We start from the raw sequence: 21470 nt of genomic DNA, 5'->3' as shown, positions 1-21470 counted from the left end.
GGAGACTTTAAACGCTGAGCTTCGTAAAAAACTAGCTTCATCAAATTTAGGCTCAAAAGACTCAACCTATCAACACTAATAACACTCGGGTAACTTGATTCTGATCGGTCCCCGTATACGTTTAGGTTGCTCGGACATGTTTTGACATGCATAGAAATAAATATGCAAGTCGCTTTTAAAACAAATATTCAGTTCTGGCGACCTACATAGAGAGTTTTGTCGTATCAATCCATTGGATGCATCTGAGAAAAGAGAGGTTAAGAACGGAAAATAACTTTACATATCAATTTATTGTAAAATATTACATAGGATGAGGTATAACATTATGAAGTACTTAAGTAGTATAATAACATAATATAAAATCAACATTATATTCAGGTAACGTTATGTGTAGACTTTCAGAAAGCTTACTTTATACCTTTGAATGATAATATCCGAAAGGCATACTGCGGTTATGTAATGATCATATGTAGTAATAATCCATAAGCTATTGAAAATCTGGGAAATGCGCGGAAATAGCCATATTAAAATGTCATTCCAGGTTCAGAAAGCCCAAGTAATTAAACCTATTGTATGTGCCGAAGAGCACAATATCGTATATGACAAGAAGGCTAACAATACCGATGCATTATGCAAGTAAACAATAGAACGCATTTTTCAAAAAGAAAAAGTAAAAAGCCACAGAACATTTTAATAGAGCGATTAAAACGTCGGACCGTCAAAAATGGGGTTTATTGTGCAGAATTTTTGGTCCTCTTGGGGATTTTAGGAAAAAGAGAAGCTGGCTAAGCATGCTCATACATAAGATATCGGTACCGACGCGCCGAATTGCACATGCGCAAACGGATCGATTCACCGCAAGCCCAGGCAGTGTGGCACCGTTGCTCCCGTGGCAAGCGTCTGTGCGTAAAAAAGAATTAAAAGTTAAAATACGCATTGATTTCGATTCTGTAGTGCCAGTGTCAATCCAAACCGAACGGTAAGGTTATATTTTAAGCATTGTGTGTTTAATTTTTTTTTCTCTCGCAATTAAATATTTCACGCATTTTTTAAACTAATTGCGATCTATTGCAGTGTAAAACTGTCCCTTTTTTTTATTGGCCCTGGACGTTGTGACCTATTTAATGGAAAGTAAAATTTGACTAATCGTTGTGTAAATGAATTTCACTTTTCAATGTTTTACTGAATATTTATGTGAATAAATGAAATAACCTTACACGTCCGGTATTAGGTACTCCGCGAGCGTTTCTCGACAATTTAAAATTGGAATGTTAATTTTATTAAACTGTTATAGATTACTAAACTTTCGCTTTTTTCCGATGCGATGACTTTTTTTTATGTGGCCAGTGATCAATATACGATGTAACCTACTTTTTGGTGTTCATAGACAAAATATTCCTTTTTATTGAGCTTATAATGTGTTCAACATACGTTTATATTCTCGTGGAAAATATGTTGTTTAAAAAACTAATTAATGATAATGTGGTTTAGTTAAAGGCGTCAAGCTTAGCCTAATCTAAAATAGAGCAAATTTAAATAACATAAGAGATGAATACCTTCAATAAATACATGCCTATATACATATACCTTTATACCTCGTATGTTAGATATTAAGTTTTTATAACAATCATTTTAACAACCAGCTTTAAAAACCTAGCCACCAAGAGCATAAACACGTATACATTCAAATGTCGTCCCGCATCTGAAAGCTTTATAGACGTATCGTAATAATACTTATGTACGAATCAAAGAACCCGCAAAGCGGGCTCATTCTGGAAATGAAAATAAAACTTCGATTATAACGGTACGAGACTGACGTTTTTTTAATATTTTTACGCCTTTGACGATAAAAAAAGTCCATTTTCCGTTTTTTAACCACGTTCTCCGATGTACAACCACCGCCTACAAGAATTATCTTTGCTTTACCCTCTCTGCTTTTGCCTTAAACGGTAAAGAGTGCCTCATGGCATTAAGTCCGCCCTTTGTACTATAAAAATGGTTTGTGCAATTAAGGGTTTTCAGGACGGGCAACCCGGATGTGACAATCATTTAACACAAACCTGTGAGCTTACTGTGAGGCTATTTAGGTCGATTGTAATATTGTCCTATAATAATATATGTTCATTCAATTGATATCATCACGATTATATCACGTATAATGTAATACATTACGTCGCTGTGAGCTTTTTTCGGCACATTTTTTCATGGGGTAAAATGAGAAAAACATCATCATAACAAGTCCCCAGCAAACTCGGCCGAATTTCACCTTCCCATACAAACGGAGTTGCGTTCTCATTTTAAAACTACATGTTGGATTGTAATGAAACTTTGCAAATACAATGATATGAGGTATATCTGTAATTAGTTTATTAAGCACCAGTTTATAAAACAAACGAAATAGAGCAATAACAAGTTTTGTATGAAAAACTTAAATTCGCTGTATTTTTTTAAATATGGTATCTGTAACTACATAAACTTATTACAGAACTAGATTAGGCTAATAACCTAGACTTTTAGGCTAGGCTAGGTTAGGTAAGGATTAGATTAGGTTATTGTGATTACCTTATCCTATTGGAAATACAAAGTTTCCGAGCAATCAAGCTAGTCGTTTTAAAATGAGAGCGTAACTACGTTTGTATGGAGAACCGAGCTTGCCGGAGGGTCTTAAAAGCTGTGTTGGTTACTCCACTACTACGGCTACTCCAGTCGCCAATCCTTTCTCTCAGTCCAGTCAGCCCAGCCTTTTGATTCGCTCTTACGGCGCATTCTTTTTTCATTTCGCCGAGATATGTACTTCTAGGCTTTCCTTTGCTTCTCGTCTCACCAATCCTGCTTTCCAGTGTTTAAAAATGCTGTAATGCCGTATCGGATGAAAAACACAATAATCTCTATCAAAATTGCATTGTGCAAAACTTCTCACGAGTATAAAGTGAGGGTTGTTTTCTATAGACAAGAAATACACTGGAAAACTACTAATATCTTCTTATCTTCGCGCTTTCGATTATTTCAAAATAAACAGACTCATTAAAAGATGGTGAATACATTGTAACGTCATTCTTCTTTTAAAAAATGGCTTTCATCAAATTTATGATTATTTAACCAATGTCAAAAATGTGCTTGGACTGGACTTTACAATAGCCACGATGGATTACCGGGTGTACTAAAGAATGCTATACTATAATATACTAGTTCAATGCTAATTCTTCATTAACTACACATTTCCACGTTAGTTCGCTGCATAATATATTATACTTTCTTCTTCCTCCGTTTTCCCGGCATTTTGCCACGGCTCATGGGAGCCTGGGGTCCGCTTCACGACTAATCCCGAGAAGTGACGGCACTAGTTTTTACGAAAGCGACTGCCATCTGACCTTCCAACTCGGAGGGGAAACTAGGCCTTATTGAGATTAGACCGGTTTCCTCACGATGTTTTCCTTCACCGAAAAGCGACTGGTAAATATCAAATGATATTTCGTACATAAGTTTCGAAAAACTCATTGGTACGAGCCGCAGTTTGAACCCGCGACTTTCGGATTGAAAGTCGCACGCTCTAACCACTAGGCCACCAGGGCTTCTATCAATATCATACTTTATACAACATTAATAACAAAAAAAAAATCTCGATACACCTTCGCCATATGTTTTAATTTATTTTTATATTGATTAAAATGTTTACATGACATTATAGTTGAACTAATGCGTCACGAACTCACAAAACTTAGACACAGCAATAATAATACTTATAACAGCAACTATTATAACAACAATAATAGAGGTAGCCCAAGATAAGTCTGCATCGATATTGATAGCACACGCAGTGCAAGTGTTATTTATACGTCAAACTTCTATGACATAGACAAATTAGCACATTACATTAGCATAGACAAATTATATTGAAACATTTGAGCATAATAATGGGGTATTTGACTGTATTGAAAATAAATTATTTCACACCGTGCATGAAATAAAGCAGCAGATAATTATTAGAAAATCATAGATAGCAGTTATTTTTAAACACAAGTTCTATTTAATAAATCGGCTAGAAATATAAAAAGTAGGTGAGTTGACCGTGACGTCATTGTGTAATGTTTAATATAAATCATGGAGACTATATAAAGGAGCCAAATCTCTATGTATGATAAGTGTCCATCAAAAAACAGTAATTAGGCGACGCCACCATACACCGAAATACTACCAAAAACAACCTACGTAATTTGGTCGGGTTATTTGTTGCCTTATATGGTTCATGTTATACTCATGTCCCAGAGCCTAACTAGCGCCACCGGAGAGATTAGGAACTATTATTTAAAGCTGAAAGCGGTCACTTGCAACAATTCTGCCATAAGAGATTGGCGTCCTTTCTATACCATCCATAATATAAATTCCGTATTTAGCAAATCGTTTTGACAGTTCTAGAAATAAACTTATTTGACTAGTAGGAGGACTTCCGGTTCGAGCGCCATCTTGATAGTTAGCATCGTGATTAATTACTTTGTTTTTTGCTTATTAATATTGTTTAAAGTGTAATATCGATAGCTTATTATACAGTAAACTAATGTGGTAGTGTGCAGTGAATGGAGAATTAATTTTGAAGCGCGTTTAACCACCATCTTGGAGTCAACGGCCGGTAGTCCACGTGCTTCTTGTAAAGTCTAGCTATCGATTTACAAGAGCTAACAAATCACCGTACACTGTCTTGTACAACCGTACAATTTTTGTCGTTTGTAAACCTCTCAATACCTTGATACTGGCGAAATAGTCCCACTGGGCTGAAGCCATAATTTTAAAAGAAGAAGAAGACTAGTAGGAGAATAGGGTATTTGACTACTAGTCAAATCAGTTTCTTTTTTCAAACTGTCAAAACGATTTTGCTGCTTTGGAATTTATATGAAACAATAGCATGTGACGTCACAATCAAATTACCTACTCTTTATAGTTTTATACGGGTTTTAAAATAGAAATTGTGTCTAAAAGTAATTGCTGTCTACGTTTCTCTATTAATCTTCTGGTGCTTTACATACAGTCAAATACCCTTTACCCTATTACCTAAATTAAAAGTTTAACCGGAAGCCACCCCACCACACGATAGTGACATATCGTTTTGACGTTTCATAAAGAATACCAGCTGATTTGACTGGCACTGGACTCTGTAGTGACAATGTGTGGAAGTGGCACAATAACGCCTAATTACTATAAAAATATGACGTTAATATTCCAAACTTTGTCACGTCAAAGTTAAAGAGCTGAGACGTGATTTAGTACACTACCCAATACTCGTCACATATTGTATTTTTCACATAATAGCTTAGGTATTCCTCCTGTCAAATTTATTTGTCCAATGTCAGTACATCTCACTCCCTCATTAAGCAAATTTTGAGACAAAATACACATTGGACAAAGATATTGGTCAGATGGAATACCACCCTTAGGTACGATGACAGCTATCATCTCCAAAATAACCTTAAGGGTCTCCGGCAACCGGCAAGTTCGGTTCTCCATACAAACGTAGTTCCGCTCTCCTTTTAAAACGAGTAGCTAGTTTGCTCTGAAACTTTGTACTTACAATAGAATAAGGTATTTATATCTAGGTCTGTAATTAGTGTATGTAGCTTCAGATACCATAGTTAAAAAAATACAGCGAATTTCAGTTTTTCATACAAAACTTGTTTTTGCTCTATTCCGTTCCGTAAACTGGAGCTATATAAAATAATTACAGACCTAGATATACCTCATGTCAATGTATGTGCAAGGTTTCATTACAATCCCACACGTAGTTTTAAACTGAGGACGAAACTCCGTTTGTAAGGGAAGGTGAAATTCGGCCGAGCTTGCCGGAGACTTAAAACCCAAAACTAAATTGAAAGGACAGCTATCACCGTACATAAGCTGTGTGTTCTTTAGGCGCTTTACACATTACAACTCAGAATTCATTGAACTAATATATGTATTAATAAAATAACAAATTTCTGTTATCGTAATACTATTAAACCACCTAAACATAGACCAGTGCCCTGTTTATCAAAAGCTTGTAGCTTGTAATACAGGCAGAACTCACTTTTTGACAGCTTTTGTTAGAAAGGGACTTCCACTTGTATTACAAGCTACAAGCTTTTGATAAACAGGGCACAGGGGCCAGTTTATCAAAAGCTTGTAACTTGTAATTTGTAATACAAACGGATGTCACTTTTTGACAGCTTTTGTTAGAAAGGGACTTCCACTTGTATTACAAGCTACAAGCTTTTGATAAACTTGCCCCAGGGGTTCGTTTCTCAAAAGCTTGTAATTTGTAATACAAACGGATGTCACTTTTTGACAGCCTTTGTTAGAAAGGGACTTCCACTTGTATTACAAGCTACAAGCTTTTGATAAACTTGCCCCAGGGGTTCGTTTCTCAAAAGCTTGTAACTTGTAAGTAATACAAACGGATGTCACTTTTTGATAGCTTTTGTTAGAAAGGGACTTCCACTTGTATTACAAGCTACAAGCTTTTGAGAAACGGGCCCCAGTACTACAAGTATGGGCCACAAGTTCATTACGTAATTAAGTATCAATACTTTTCTTATGCGATACCTATTCCAAATTATACCTTAAGTAATCATTTATTCAAATTAGGCATGTCAATAAATTACAAAAAAAACCGGCCAAGTGCGAGTCGAGTCGCGCACGAAGTGTTCCGTACCATTACGCAAAAAACGGCAAAAAATCACGTTTTGTTAGCACACTTATTTATTTTATTCTGTTTTTAGTATTTGTTGCTATAGCGGCAACAGAAATACATTATTTATTCTGTGAAAATTTCAACTATCTAGTGTTCTTGTCACGGTTCATGAGATACAGCCTGGTGACACACAGACGGACAGTGGAGTCTTAGTAATAGGGTCCCGTTTTTACCCTTAAAATAAAAACAAAACTATAAAATAGGGTATTTGACTGTATTTAAAATAAATTATTTTGCACCATGCATGAAATAAAGCACCAGAAGATTAATAGAGAAACGTAGACAGCAGTTATTTTAAGACACAATTTCTATTTTTAAACCCGTATAAAACTATAAAGAGTAGGTAATTTGATCGTGACGTCACACGCTAGTGTTTCATATAAATTGCATAGTAGCAAAATCGTTTTGACAGTTCGAAAAAAGAAACTGATTTGACTAGTAGTCAAATACCCTATTATACGTCACGTCACGCGTACGTCACGTCACTCTATCGAACATTTACACTTGGGATACCTACTGAATGCCTTTTACCTAATCACCTAGTTTTTTGTCTATAATAATATCCATAAAATAAACCCGTATAAAACTATAAAGAGTCGGTAATTTGATCGTGTCGTCACATGCTAGTGTTTCATATAAATTGCATAGTAGCAAAATCGTATTGACAGTTCGAAAAAAGAAACTGATTTGACTAGTAGTCAAATACCCTATTATACGTCACGTCACGCGTACGTCACGTCACGCTATCGAATGACATTTACACTTGGGATACCTACTGAATGTCCTTTACCTAGTCACCTAGTTTTTTGTCTATAATAATATCCATAAAATAAATATCTTTTCATTACGAGTAAGAAATCTACAAGAAGCCTCATATCATAACATACACAGTTCGCATAAAGGAGTGGGTGTATTGATTGAAGATATTTTTGGCTCCAGTCCACTACATACATATATTATTTACGTCTCAACAGTTTTTGACACGATGCAGACTAAGTATGTAAAGCCTGACCAGAAATATATGATCATTGTCAGGAGGGCGCTGTTATTCTCATAGAGTGACAGTTCAGTGTAGTATGAAAAAATTAGTTTCAGTGAAATTCCGCAACATGGCGCGTGATCATATATTCCTGGTCAGGCTTTAGTTGAACTGCCAGTACAATGAAATATCTTCAAATATTTATTTACTTCTTAGTTTAACATCATGGGAGAAAGACGCGGGAACATCAGATGGCGCCACTAGTTTTGGCCTTTTCTCGTATAGAGGGCGTTGACGGTTTCGTTTGTTATTTATAATTTTAACGCATATCAGTGAAAGAACATGAGTCAAAATCATATAAAAATTATTAATGCAAATAAAAAAATCATTTTTCCATATTAAAATATATTTTAACGTATTTTTATAAATCTTCATTTTTAGTTTTAAAGTATGTCGATAGATGGCAGTGAATTTACAGTGGTTACAAAATTTACTATGACAGTACCGCTCGCTCTATCTTATTATATCCTCTTTGCGGGAACGAACACTCAAAATAGTTATAAGTACCTAGTTTTTTCGCATTTTAAGGGGCCCACCGAACGATATCGGCCTGTTAGAACAAAAATTTGACAGTTCCGAACAACTGACAGGCCGATATCGTCCGTCCTGATAGTGGGCCCCTTAAGAAAAAGGATAAACAATCTTGACGTCTCTTTTGATTGAAAAAACACTTGGGAAAGGACAGGATGGTTCCGAATATAATAGAAATGTATTACAGAAGCAACGTTCTTATCAAAGATAGATATAACTCCGTAATAGATAGATACAATCTAAGGAAAAAACGTGCCTCGAAAATCACGAAAATTTAATTCTCGATTAGATGGCGCCACTAGCTTTGGCCTACTCTCGTATAGAGGGCGTTGACGGTTTCGTTTGTTATTTATAATTTTAACGCATATCAATGAAAGAACATGGGTGAAAATCATATAAAAAAAATTAATGCATATAAAAATATCATTTATCCATATTTAAATACATTATAACGTATCATTATATCCTCTTTGGTTCTTATGTATATATTTTCGCAGAAAAAATTTAAAAAAATTGTTTTGCCGCCTTTTTACAATTCTTTTCGTTTCATAAGTAACAGTTATTATTTTGTTTAGTGTTTTGTCGATAAATGATTCGTCAAAATTGCTTACCCTTTTTCTAATGCTGAAAAAACGAGGTATAAAAGGGGGTTAAAGCAAGAAAACTAGAAGTGACAAATATAGTATAAATATAGTATAAAATGTGTGAATTCTTTCATTCAGCCCTTAATTAAAATGTTTAAAAATTCATTATGAGAACTACTTAGAATTTTGCGTAAGCCGCTCTTAATTTAATGAATTGCATCATAGAGAAAGCATAGTGCTCACTCCATAAATCAGTTTTGTTTCAAAATGACTATTGACTAGTCGACATCTAGCGTCAAGTAGCGGAATTATCAGTGCTGCTACTCGACAATAGATGTCGCGGCGAACGGAAACTCTAATGCTTAACAATTTTCAGCGAATATTATAACTGGATTAAGAGAAACTATATTTTCAACTCCTTCTGCTTATAAAACTAGTTGTAAATTGTTGAGCAATACACGTTTCGTCAGTCGCAACACAAGTGACATCCTAGTGTCGAGTAGCAGTACTGATAATTCCGCTACTTGACGCTAGTTGTCGACTACGAAAATAACAATCTTGTAACAAAACTGATGTATGGAGTGAGTGAGCTACTTAATTCTCGTTGTTTATAATCAATAAAGGTTACATCAGGGTGCCATCTATTGGGCATTATCGTCCACCACCAAGACGTTTACTTAATACATTAGTATTTATGGCTGGATATTATAAATAAATTATATTTACCCTTTTAAGCTACGCGAATGTATAACTTTAGCTGCCATGCGACTAAGACTTGTATCTTTTATAATTTCTACGGAACCGCTGTTGCTAAATGCTTCCTTTATCTTTATACAATTTACTTACACTCAGTTTCCCCAGTAGCATTTATACGTCATTATGACGTCAGCGACGTCATTATGACGTAATAATGCCGTCATTATGACGTCGCTGACGTCATTTTGCTACCTGGGTTAATTCTCGCCAATTTTCGTGATTTTTACTTTTATAGCTGTGCTTTTTATTAACACATTGTAGTATAACATTGTGTGACAGGGACAATAGTTATTTGTGCAACAAGAGAGGAAAGTTGGTTTTTCTTGCGAGTGTTTATTTTGAGTCCCGAGAAAGCGAAAGATTCTATAATTGAATCTTGAGCGTAGCGAGGGACTCAAAAACACGAGATGTAAAATAACTTTGCTCTCGTGTTGCACACATAATTTTTCATCTCAGTAGTGAGAACATATTAAAGGTTAAAATGTATTTCGAATTACACAGAATAAACAGAAAAAAAAGTATTATAATATGTACGATACGATAAGATACGATACGATACGATACGAGACGGGACCCGACCGGACCGGACCGGACCGGACCGTACCGTACCTACCGTACCGTACCGTACCATAAAAAAAAAGTATGAAGTTCATGGCCTTCACTAAATTAAAAAGCTACATTGTTTCACTCCCTGGAGTGACGAAAGTCGCACTTTCCTCACTCCAGGGAGTGACGAAAGTAGGCTTGTTCGAGCTGCTGAGGTGAAAATAATATAACACTATCAATACTATCATGTCCTCTCGGTCAGAACTGCCAGTTTTGGAGCACCGTAACAAATAAAGCCTGACCAGGAATATATGATCACGCGCCATGTTGCGGAATTTCATTGGAACTAAATTTTCCATACTAAACTGAACTGTCACCATATACATGAGAATAACAGCGCCCTCTTGTCAATGATCATGTTTCATATATTTCTGGTCGGGCTTTAAATAATTATGACAGGGTATTTTCCACATGTTGAATTTTATAACTAAATCTAGTCAAATAGATAGAAAATAAGCAATTTATCACAATAAATTGGAAACTTAAATAATATATGGGTTTAATAAATTTATAAATACAAGACATCAAAGTTAAAAAAAAATTACTTCCAAATAGGCTGGTACCATTTTATTTAAATCAAAATGGTACGGCAACAATTTACATAAACGCAATATTTCACCGACTAATTTGCAATTTCCTTGTTTTCCACGGCTTCTAACTTATAAGTGATACCGATTAGCGACGTTACATGGTGACGTCACGATGTGGTGTTGGACGACCGGTCTGACCTAGTGGGTAGTGACTGCCTGTGAAGCCGATGGTCCTGGGTTCGAATCCCGGTAAGGGCATTTATTTGTGCGATGAACACAGATATTTGCTCCTGAGTCTTGCTTGTTTTCTATGTATTTAACTATTTAAACCTGATCGACTGATACCATTCATAAAAAAAATTAGAGTACCCTATTGCTAAAACCAAATAAAGTACAAAATATTCCGCTTTCTCCTTACTTTTACAACTAGTAGTTAATTGTTCTGTCATTAAAGTTACTGCCGATTTTCGTTCAAGACACTCTGATCTTATATGTATATTGATAAGGTAGAATATTGCTTAGCACACCTCCCCCTTATTTGCTGGTGACGACTCGCAAACCAAACGGACGACCGGGGTCGTAAAACCTCTCATTCACACTCGCGTGGTCATAGGTAAGGTGAGAGAGATAGAGATATAACCCCGGTCGTCAGTTTGAATTGTGTCTACTAAGTAAACCTATTAGTGTTGTGATAACTCATGTTAGTGGGTATTTGGCTTCTACGGGGGGGGGGGCCTTAGCCGGTTCGTGGTAGTAGGTGGTTGGATCAAGGGTCAGATGCCGCCGTTTCCTCTCTCTGCGGCACTGTCCACCGGCAAGGTTCCGTACCCAAAGGGTAAAAACGGGACCCTATTACTGAGACTCCGCTGTCCGTCCGTCTGTCACCAGGCTGTATCTCATGAACCGTGATAGCTAATAGCTAGACGATTGAAATTTTCACAGATAATGTATTTCTGTTGCCGCTATAAAAACAAGTACTAAAAACAGAATAAAATAAATATTTAAGCGGGGCTCCCATACAAATAAACGTGTTTTTTTTGCCGTTTTTTGCGTAATGGCACGGAACTCTTCGTGCGCGAGCCCGGATCGCACTTGGCCGGTTTTTAGTATGTGATTTTAACGTTTTTTTCGGGGTTTGTCATATATCTTACTGAAAATTATATATTTACATAAATATGATTTTGCCTATGCAACTTTTAATCTAACACTGATTTCGCAGTGAAAATCGAGGTTATCATTTTTTTACCATTTTTCTCATAATCAGCAAACAATTAAGCAACATATATTCATTTCGGGATTCTATGGATTCTAAGGGCTACTTGCACCATTCACTAACCCGGGGTTAACCGGTTAAACTTGGAGTTCCCATGGTTACCAGTACAATTTGACACTGGGTTAACGGATTAACCGGTTAACCCCGGGTTAATGGGATGGTGCAAGTGACCGTTAGATGTGATAGTCAGCAAACGAGCCGCCTGATGGGAAGCGGTCATCGTCGCCCATGGACATGAGCAACATCACAGGTGCCACTTAAGCATTGCCGACCCTTGAGAACCCGAAATACCCATTGCACTATTCCACTAAACCGTTAACCCAGTGTCAAATTATACTGGTAACCATGGCAACTCCAAGTTTAACCGGTTAACCTCGGGTTAGTGGAGTGCAAGTGGCGCTAAGATCAGTACCATATCATGACTATAAGAACAAATTAATATACTTTCTTATGAAAATATTTTAAGTGTTTTTACAAGTAGTTACACTACTATTTAAACTGTAAACGAAATAAATATGATATACAAACGAAAAAATGACTAAGGCCTCCAGTGCCCGGGGCTGGAATCGAACCAGCGTCCTCCGTTTAAACATCAGCGTCATCATTCCTAGTTTCCCCCTAATTTCCTACTGTGACATTGTTGAAAATGCTGAGCTGCGTCTGTCGAAGCTTAATTAATAGCTAATTGGCCCAAACGTTTCGGTATGAGTGTATTAATTAATCCGTGTTGTCGAGTCCACTGAATGATATTAAATCATTACATACGGTACCGGCCAATAATATATCACCTTTGAGTGTTTTTGTACGAGCTTGTATAGAGTAAACAATATTAGGTTTGTTTGTAGATTGCATATTTTACTAGTCATTTTATACAAATATATGATGAATATGCAATGAAATACTGTGAATTACAATAGGACACAGCATATTACTAAAGAACCTCTAGTAAAAAAATGAAGTTGACAATACATTAAAAAAAAACCTCTATGAAAAAACCATTACATGAGACCAATTTTTCTCATCTCCCGTACAAAGGAATAAATACTATTAGAATACTAAAGCAGTGAGGTGGAAGTCACTCACAAATATAAAAAAAAAAGTTATAAGTACTGGAAAAAACATGGTGATATATTATTGGCCGATACTGTAGTATAAAACAAAGTCGTTTCGTGATATAGTGATTTAAACTAACACGATTTTCACTTATAATTTTATCGCTTCCTGCTGTCTGTCCCTATGTATGCTAAGATCTTTAAAACTACGGATTTTGATGCTGTTTTTTTTATTGGATTTAAGAGGAAGGTTTATATATCCGTGCGAAGCCGGGGCGGGTCTCCAGTTGGTAATATTTCAGAGATAAAATTACTTACTTAACATAATAGCGAAAGATGTCTTCTTTCAATCAGAGACATAATAAAGTTATACAGTTTTCCATTTTTTTGAAAATCATCAAAATGATGTTCCATTGTTCCTATTTCTATAATCTTAATCGTGGATCTTAAGAGCAATAATGCCATTTTTTTTAATACCACGTCGGTGGCAAACAAGCATACGGCCCGCCTGATGGTAAGCAGTCACCGTAGCCTATGGACGCCTGCAACACCAGAGATATTACATGCGCGTTGCCGACCCTTTAAAAAACTGTACACTCCTTTTTTGAAGAACCCCATACTGTAGCCCCTCGGGAAAACCTCGGCAGGGAGATTCCACAGCCGAAGCGTCCGCGGGAGGAAATACCTCTTAAACCGCACAGTACGCGACCATTTAGGTTCTAGGGTGTGAGGGTGCGGTGATAAAAAGCGGCCGTTGGCATAATGTCAAACAATTCTTCAGAGCACAGCCCATCTGACAAGCATATCATAATCATATATTATATAATTTCCGATTTTACCGTAATTCCCTATTTTATTCGGTCACTGTAACCTTGTTTAAGTACTGAGTGACGTCTATGAAATGTTAATTAACACGTTGACTGCTAATTGGCACGTTTGGGTGTGCATGTATTAATTAGCCGGTGTTCCATTGCGTTGAATTCATTGAACTGGAACTCGATTCGGACCTTAATATAGGTATGTACTATACAAATTAATATAATGACACTAGTAACATAACAATTTTGGTATTTTTTGATTATAACAAGTGCACAGAAAAATCTGCAGTAGTCAAATGACTACCAAACCAACATGTGTTTATGGTTCCCTTCATGTTCCCTTAAAATAAGGGGAAAAAATGTGTGTAAGTAGGTATTGTCACAGTAAAGTAAAAATAGCTATTTTATTTGTGATAAAAGTGTAAAAATTATACAATTCCAAACGATTGTCGATATAGTAAAATACGAGGGAATAATAATGTTACCAACTCGTATATAGTAACGGCACCAATCCTGAAACATTTAAGAGAAAATGTGGAGTATTTTTGACACTGAAACTTTTGGCGTTAAAAGTTGAATGTCTTATTCGTCTTTTATGTTTTAAACGTGTTTAAAGGAAGAAACTGCAATTGGCTTCAACGTAACCAGAGAGAAAAGCGATTGTCCACTTTCCTCTACTTTTCATAGTTAGATACGGTTATTCTTAGAGCTTTTCTAAATTTGAATTCAAGACGGGGGAAGTTCTATCGAAAGCTGATTCATATTCATGATTTTAGTTTGGAAAGTAACTAAGTCCGTTGTTCTACTGAATAAGGCATTTACTGCTAGCGACCCACCCGGGTTCTCTGTTCGGCTGGGTCGCTACAAAGCGGAAAAACGTATAATCGACTACAAGAGTAAAAGCTCTGCATAGTAGCTTTAAAAGCTGCCAGAAGAAAATAAAAATCTAATTTTCAAACTATAGGCAAAGGGCTACGCTATACATCAAAAATCAATTGCGTTTCTATGCGTGAACGGCACGTCTATACACGCGGCATGCGTCATAGTGTGAGTAAGTTGCTTAAAAACAGTACCGAGCGGTCGGCAAAAGGTCGTCAATCTGTTGTCGCGGGGCGAGGTAGTTCGAATCGGGGCGTGGCGGTGCGTGGCCGTTCTGTATGATAATACTATTACTTATTCTGTGACTAGGGGTTCTGTGCGCAGTACTTAATCTAAAGTTGCAGCCCACTTTGTCGATTAATTCTTTAATATTATATGCTCGTGAGAAACAAGCGCTGACTTAAAATAACTATCGATCATTTCATTAGATTTGAAGACGTGTGTGTGAGCTTCGCTTTACCTTCGAGGGAGGTAATTAATTTGGGAAGGTAGCTGCCATACGCGTCAAGTCCCCAACACGTCCCCAAGGTCTTTTTGTGAAATGCCCCTATTTTTCATTAAGTTATCTTAATTTTTATGAAATATTCAGGTTTTCTCGAAAGGAAGTCAACTCAAAAACACCGATATAAAAATAACGATAATTTCTATGCAAATATCGAATACATAAAGGTTTCTGTTAATTAGGATTATTATTAGTGGGGAAACAACAGGTTTGCCACAGATTTTGTGAAAAGCATATCATGAACTAATGTATATGATAACTACAGATTGATTTTAAATATTGACAGGGTAATCGAATTTAAACTGTTGTGAGACTTACTAACATTAAATAATTACACGGCCGCTCACCACGCCCGCTCACTGCCTGTCGGTACGCGATACACGGTCGTCGTGAACGCTGCTCGCACTATTAGTGCTTGAGAAAGGAGACCTAGGCTCTCCGAAACATGTCGCGCGAGTGACCAAAACAAGTGAGTCTAAACCGTGTAATTATTTAATTGACAGGGTACGATATATCTGATGGCGACTGTACCATCAGTAATATCGCAGCGGCCAAGGTGTTCACAAACAACTGAACTGTTAAAGTACATGTTGAGATATTTTTGGGCACCTTGACCGCTTCGATATAATATATCTGATGGCGACCTTAATTCTTAAGCTCGCGGCTCAGAAGATCAATATAAGAATTGACGTGAAATATATAAGGTTCCGATCCGACGAATTGAGAGTATTTATGTCTGTTAAAAATTCGTTCTAACACTTCATAGTAAAACTACTGCAAAAACGTTAATTAGCGGGTGAAAGAGAATTGACAAGAAATAAAACAACAGAAATAGAAATAACGAACAACTGTTTCAATCAGGCGGAACAAAAAATAACGCGCCGAGCTAACGCCTCCAATTTAAATTTCAAACGCCATCTGGCTTCGATTTTTAAAAAGTCGTACGGACGTTCGGCTGCCGGCGTACGTTCGCTTTTTGAAATTGGAACAGTAAGTCTTACTTGACATCGACGCGGTTCATTTAGATTTGAGAGCTTTCGTTTAACAAACCAATCTAAGAATCGGACCAAACTAGCTCTGCTGGCACGCTGCACTTTGCAATATCTAAGTATGGAAGTGTTAGTAGGAAACAAATCAAATTATTTTGAGCGCCATATCTCTTGCTATCCCGGAATCATCTCAGTTGATTCGAATTGGAGGTACAAACCATCCTAGTTGGCCGAAGGAACCGTGTCTTTAAGACATTGCATATACTCAAAAAATTCGACCCATACTGCCATAATTCAGGAATTTCAGATGGCCGAATGGTTGAGGCATCTGCCGCGAGTGCAGGGGATGCTGGTTTGATTCCAGCCCTGGGCACTGGAGGCCTTGGTCACAATTTTTCGTGTATGATATCTATTTCAGTTTATGGAAGTAAAATTTCTATGAAACGAGGTTTATAATGACACTACACTTTGTTCTGTCAATGATGGTGCAGAGTTAGCTTATTCGGAATTAAAAAACTTCAAAACTGTGCGGCCTTATCACACTAGAATGGGTTCATTTACAGAAAGCGCTTCTTCTTCTTTTAAAATTATGGCTTCAGCCCAGTGGGACTATTTCGCCAGTATCAAGGTATTGAGAGGTTTACAAACGACAAAAATTGTACGGTTGTACAAGACAGTGTACGGTGATTTGTTAGCTCTTGTAAATCGATAGCTAGTCTTTACAAGAAGCACGTGGACTACCGGCCGTTGACTCCAAGATGGTGGTTCAACGCGCTTCAAAATTAATTCTCCATTCACTGCACACTACCACATTAGTTTACTGTATAATAAGCTATCGATATTACACTTTAAACAATATTAATAAGCAAAAAACAAAGTAATTAATCACGATGCTAACTATCAAGATGGCGCTCGAACCGGAAGTCCTACAGAAAGCGCTGGTCTATTAGGAATATCGTTCGTATTTCAAAGCGCCTGCGGGGTCGGTGTTGCCAGGGATTAAAATTTGAATTGCAAATCGTAATGTTGGCACAATGACAAGTCAGTTGGTTTTTCTCTGATATTTGCCCGCGCTAATGCAGTCGGTTGTGGGTCGTCTAACTGTTTTCGTTTATGTAAATTGGAATGTTTGAAATTATGGCGAAACTATTTGCGTTTCTCGTGCTTGTCATGTTGTCGCATACATTTAGAGAAAACTGCCTGAACTTAATGATAATGATGTGTCAATGTTGCCAGGCAATTTTTATAACTTACTTAGAAATTTGAAAATGTAGGTCTACTTGATTTATAGAGTTCCGTACCTCAAAAGGAAAAAACGGAACCCTTATAGGATCACTCGTGCGTCTGTCTGTCTGTCTGTCTGTCCGTCTGTGACAGCCTATTTTCTCCGAAACTACTGGACCAATTAAGTTGAAATTTGGTATAAATATGTAAGTTTGTGACCCATAGACGGACATGATGTAACGCAAACAAATGAATTTTTAAACATGGGGGCCACTTTTGGGGGGTAAATGAGAAAATAAAAAAATAAAGTTTTTCAAACTATATCGTGTTATATATCAAATGAAAGAGCTCATTGTGAGAATCTCAAAAAGATTTTATTTATAATTTTAGGATAAACCATTTAGAAGTTTTTCAAGAAAATAGACTAAAAATGACCACCCCCCCCCCTTTATCTCCGAAACTACTGGGTCTAAAATTTTGAAAAAAATAAACAAAATAGATCTTTACCTATAGATTACAGGAAAACCTATTAGAAATTGCAGTCAAGCGTGAGTCGGACTTAGTTACTTAGTTTTTGATCTGACCCCTACAGGTTTTATAAAGACATTTCACTCACGTTTCACATAAAAAATACATTGTTTAAATTTTGTAATATACGGAACCCTTGGAACGCGAGTCCGACTCACATTTGGCCGGTTTTTTTTAAACTTGTTTGCTCTTGCGTTTAGCATATTTGTACTGAAACACACCCAATTTGTCAGTAGAAAAAGGTGCGAAATTCTAATTTTTTATGTGATCTCAACTATTAGTGCCTACATTTTTTAAATTTCCGTTCTTTTCTACTGACAAGGTCGCTGTGGCAGAGTATAATACCTATATTGAAATGTCTGGTAAAATTACATTTATCAAGGAAAAACACTGTAACAACTTTAACATTTTTACATCCTAGGAGGTTTTAATTAAACAAACAAGTACTTTCTTTTAAGGCTTTTAATTATTTTTTGTACTTATTTAAATCATTATTAACCTTGGTGGCTAGACTAGATAGGAAAATACGGTCAAGATTGTTTAATTTACATTTCAGTATCTGCGACAGTAAAAGCACAATTTGCTTAGTCGTTAAATTGATTAATTTTAAAGATAGAGTTCCCCATTCTATACAATATAAGCGCAATTTCACTTATGTCCTAAAAAATCTTCCTCTTGAGTTATGAAAAGTTTATGGTATTTTTCCCGCGGCGACGCTGGCGGGTCGACTTCGAGGTTCGAGGCCGTGGCTGGCGTAACCTGGACGAGAATTGCGCGGACAGAAATACATGGCACACGATGGAGGCCTATGTCCACAAATGGACATCTCAATAAATATTTAAGAAATAAATAAATACAATAATATTTCTTATAGAATTAAATTATAAAAATGCATGGAACAATAATTTAAAACGATATACTGTACTTATCTTTATAATTGTATAAAATTAAACTACATTTTTAAAAATATTATTAATACTATATCTATTCACAAAAAACCATTGCATGGTTTGTAAACTAATGTAATATTTATTGGAATAAATGGCAATACTATACGGAAAATTAAATTTTAAGTATATATTTTTAGTATTAGTATATATTTTTCGGCACAAGTTATGATTTCGTATTTATGCCGCTTAGAATGGAGGAGCTTTTAAAACCAACTAAAATGTATACAAATCTAATTTAAAAAAATCGTCGACAAAATAAAAATGTACTATTTAAACATGTACATTCGCCATGAAATATATCGGAGCGGCCAAGGTGCTCACAAATATCTGAACACGCCTCTATGAGGGCTATCGTTTTTTTGCTCACCAGTTGGCGCCTCTGTTGATGGTGGTCCAAAAGACTAAAGAACAGCTGTCAGACATTGAAGTGACATTTGACATTTCGAACTATGGAAAAGACCACCATCTACACAAGCGCCCCTAGCGGCGAATTCATACGCGTTAGCCCTCATTGTCATGTGCGTGTCAGATAATTTTGAGCACCTCGGCCTCACCGATATACATATCTGATGGCGAAATTTCGGTAGAACACGAGTTGTATGCTGCGCTTTAAGCTGTCATGAAGTTGAACTAACAACGGAAATTTTCCTTTCTGTTACCACTGTTGATACAAACATGCACAAAGGCGGGAAACCAACGTTTCCGTGTAAAATGTTTATTCGAGATAGCAGAAGTTTGTGATAATATTTATAGGTAGTTTAAGCATAAAATAAATATATACTTATACTGTAACTATAACTATACATATACGTGAAGAGAGGAAAACATTCACATAGAGCGTATAGAAGTTTTATCGGATTAAAAATTTAAGATGGCTTTAATTCTCAAAAAGTAGTCACGTGCGTTTGAGTAGGTAACTTCAGAAATTTTAAATGATAAGAAGTACTAATTTTGGCAACATCTCAGCCTCTGCGACGCTTACTAAGAAGTGATCACTGTTATTCTATTTTAGCCCTTATACGAGTATACCCAGAATTAGGTTTTGGTCTAAACTTCTTGGTGTTACGAGCTCTTTCTCCTACTAATTTTAATAGTGAGTTTTTGTCGAAAACGACGCAATGGGCATATAAGGGTTACATACTAATAGGGTATTTGACTACTAGTCAAATCAGTTTCTTTTTTCGAACTGTCAAAACGATTTTGCTACTATGGAATGTATAGGTATATGAAACGCTAGCATGTGACGTCACGATCAAATTACCTACTCTTTATAGTTTTATACTGATTTTAAAATAGAAATTTCTATTTTAAAACTAAGTAATTTGAGTGTGCCGTCACATGCTAGTGTTTCATATAAATTCAATAGTATCAAAATCGTTTTGACAGTTCGAAAAAAGAAACTAATTTGACTAGTAGTCAAATAACCTGCTACAACTAAAGGCTATTTACGACCATAAGCCAAAATATTTTACACCATTGCTGTGTTAGGCAAAATTGTTTTTTATGCTTTATCTAACTAGTACGATGGCATCAAAATTGTTTTAATGCTTTATCTAACTAGTACGATGGCATCAAAATTGTTTTTAATGCTTTATCTAACTGGTACGATGGCATCAAAATTGTTTTTAATGCTTTATCTAACTGGTACGATGGCATCAAAATTGTTTTAATGCTTTATCTAACTAGTACGATGGCATCAAAATTGTTTTTAATGCTTTATCTAACTGGTACGATGGCATCAAAATTGTTTTAATGCTTTATCTAACTAGTACGATGGCATCAAAATTGTTTTTAATGCTTTATCTAACTAGTACGATGGCATCAGAATTGTTTTTAATGCTTTATCTGACTAGTATGATGGCATCAAAATTCAAATAGCAATTTGTATAAATAAGAATCTGTGCACCTACGCAGAAAAAAAAACTTACTCGTATTAGCAATAGTTAAGATACTTGTAAAAGCACAATCCTATTAAACCCCGAAGCATCTTTTTCAGCCATCTAAAAGGGATGTCATTCGTGTCCCAAACAGTCGCCGGACTAAGTAAACCACGGCGGGAAGAGCCCCCCGCGCCCCCCCGCCAATACTGTCCCCAGGCCAAGTTACAGCTGTCCAGGAAAAACAGCCTTCCCGAATGGGACCCTCCCACCCGCGCCAGAAAGAACAGCCTACCCACTAACATCCTGGATACGGTGGCTGAAGACCAGTGACAGTCGCCGCCGTAAGTCATGTTGGTGTACCCTCTGGCATGGCCCCGCACTTGAAGAGATCTTGATACGGTCTTGCATGTTAGCTTAGGAGACCTGCACGTTTCCTAGTTTTGTGTTTTGTATATAATTGTTAATAGGGTGACGTGATGGGAACAAATGGAAGAAGGAAATTGAGAGCAACGTCGTAAGAAAAGGGTCACAAATTATGGTGTATTTCAATATTTCCAAACACAAAGGAAGATTACAAAAATAATGGTTCGATACTTAACAGCATCTCAAAA

General features: G+C 36.4%; 2 protein-coding genes across 2 annotated transcripts in view; both read left to right on the top strand.

The window, feature by feature from the left end:
- The window catches only part of LOC134755222 (uncharacterized), a 119008-nt gene that overhangs the window by 31433 nt on the left and 66105 nt on the right, over window positions 1-21470 (top strand). The window lies entirely within an intron of this gene.
- Window positions 734-21194, top strand: LOC134755217 (uncharacterized). The gene is made up of 2 exons (XM_063691740.1): window positions 734-979; window positions 20976-21194. The coding sequence occupies exons 1-2, from the start codon at window positions 792-794 to the stop codon at window positions 21187-21189; spliced, it is 402 nt and encodes a 133-aa protein (XP_063547810.1). The 5' UTR covers window positions 734-791; the 3' UTR covers window positions 21190-21194.

This window comes from Cydia strobilella, chromosome Z, assembly GCF_947568885.1.
Source record: "Cydia strobilella chromosome Z, ilCydStro3.1, whole genome shotgun sequence".
NCBI lineage: Eukaryota > Metazoa > Arthropoda > Insecta > Lepidoptera > Tortricidae > Cydia > Cydia strobilella.
Note: the sequence above shows the minus strand (reverse complement) of the source record. Positions and strands in the feature narration are given on the sequence as shown.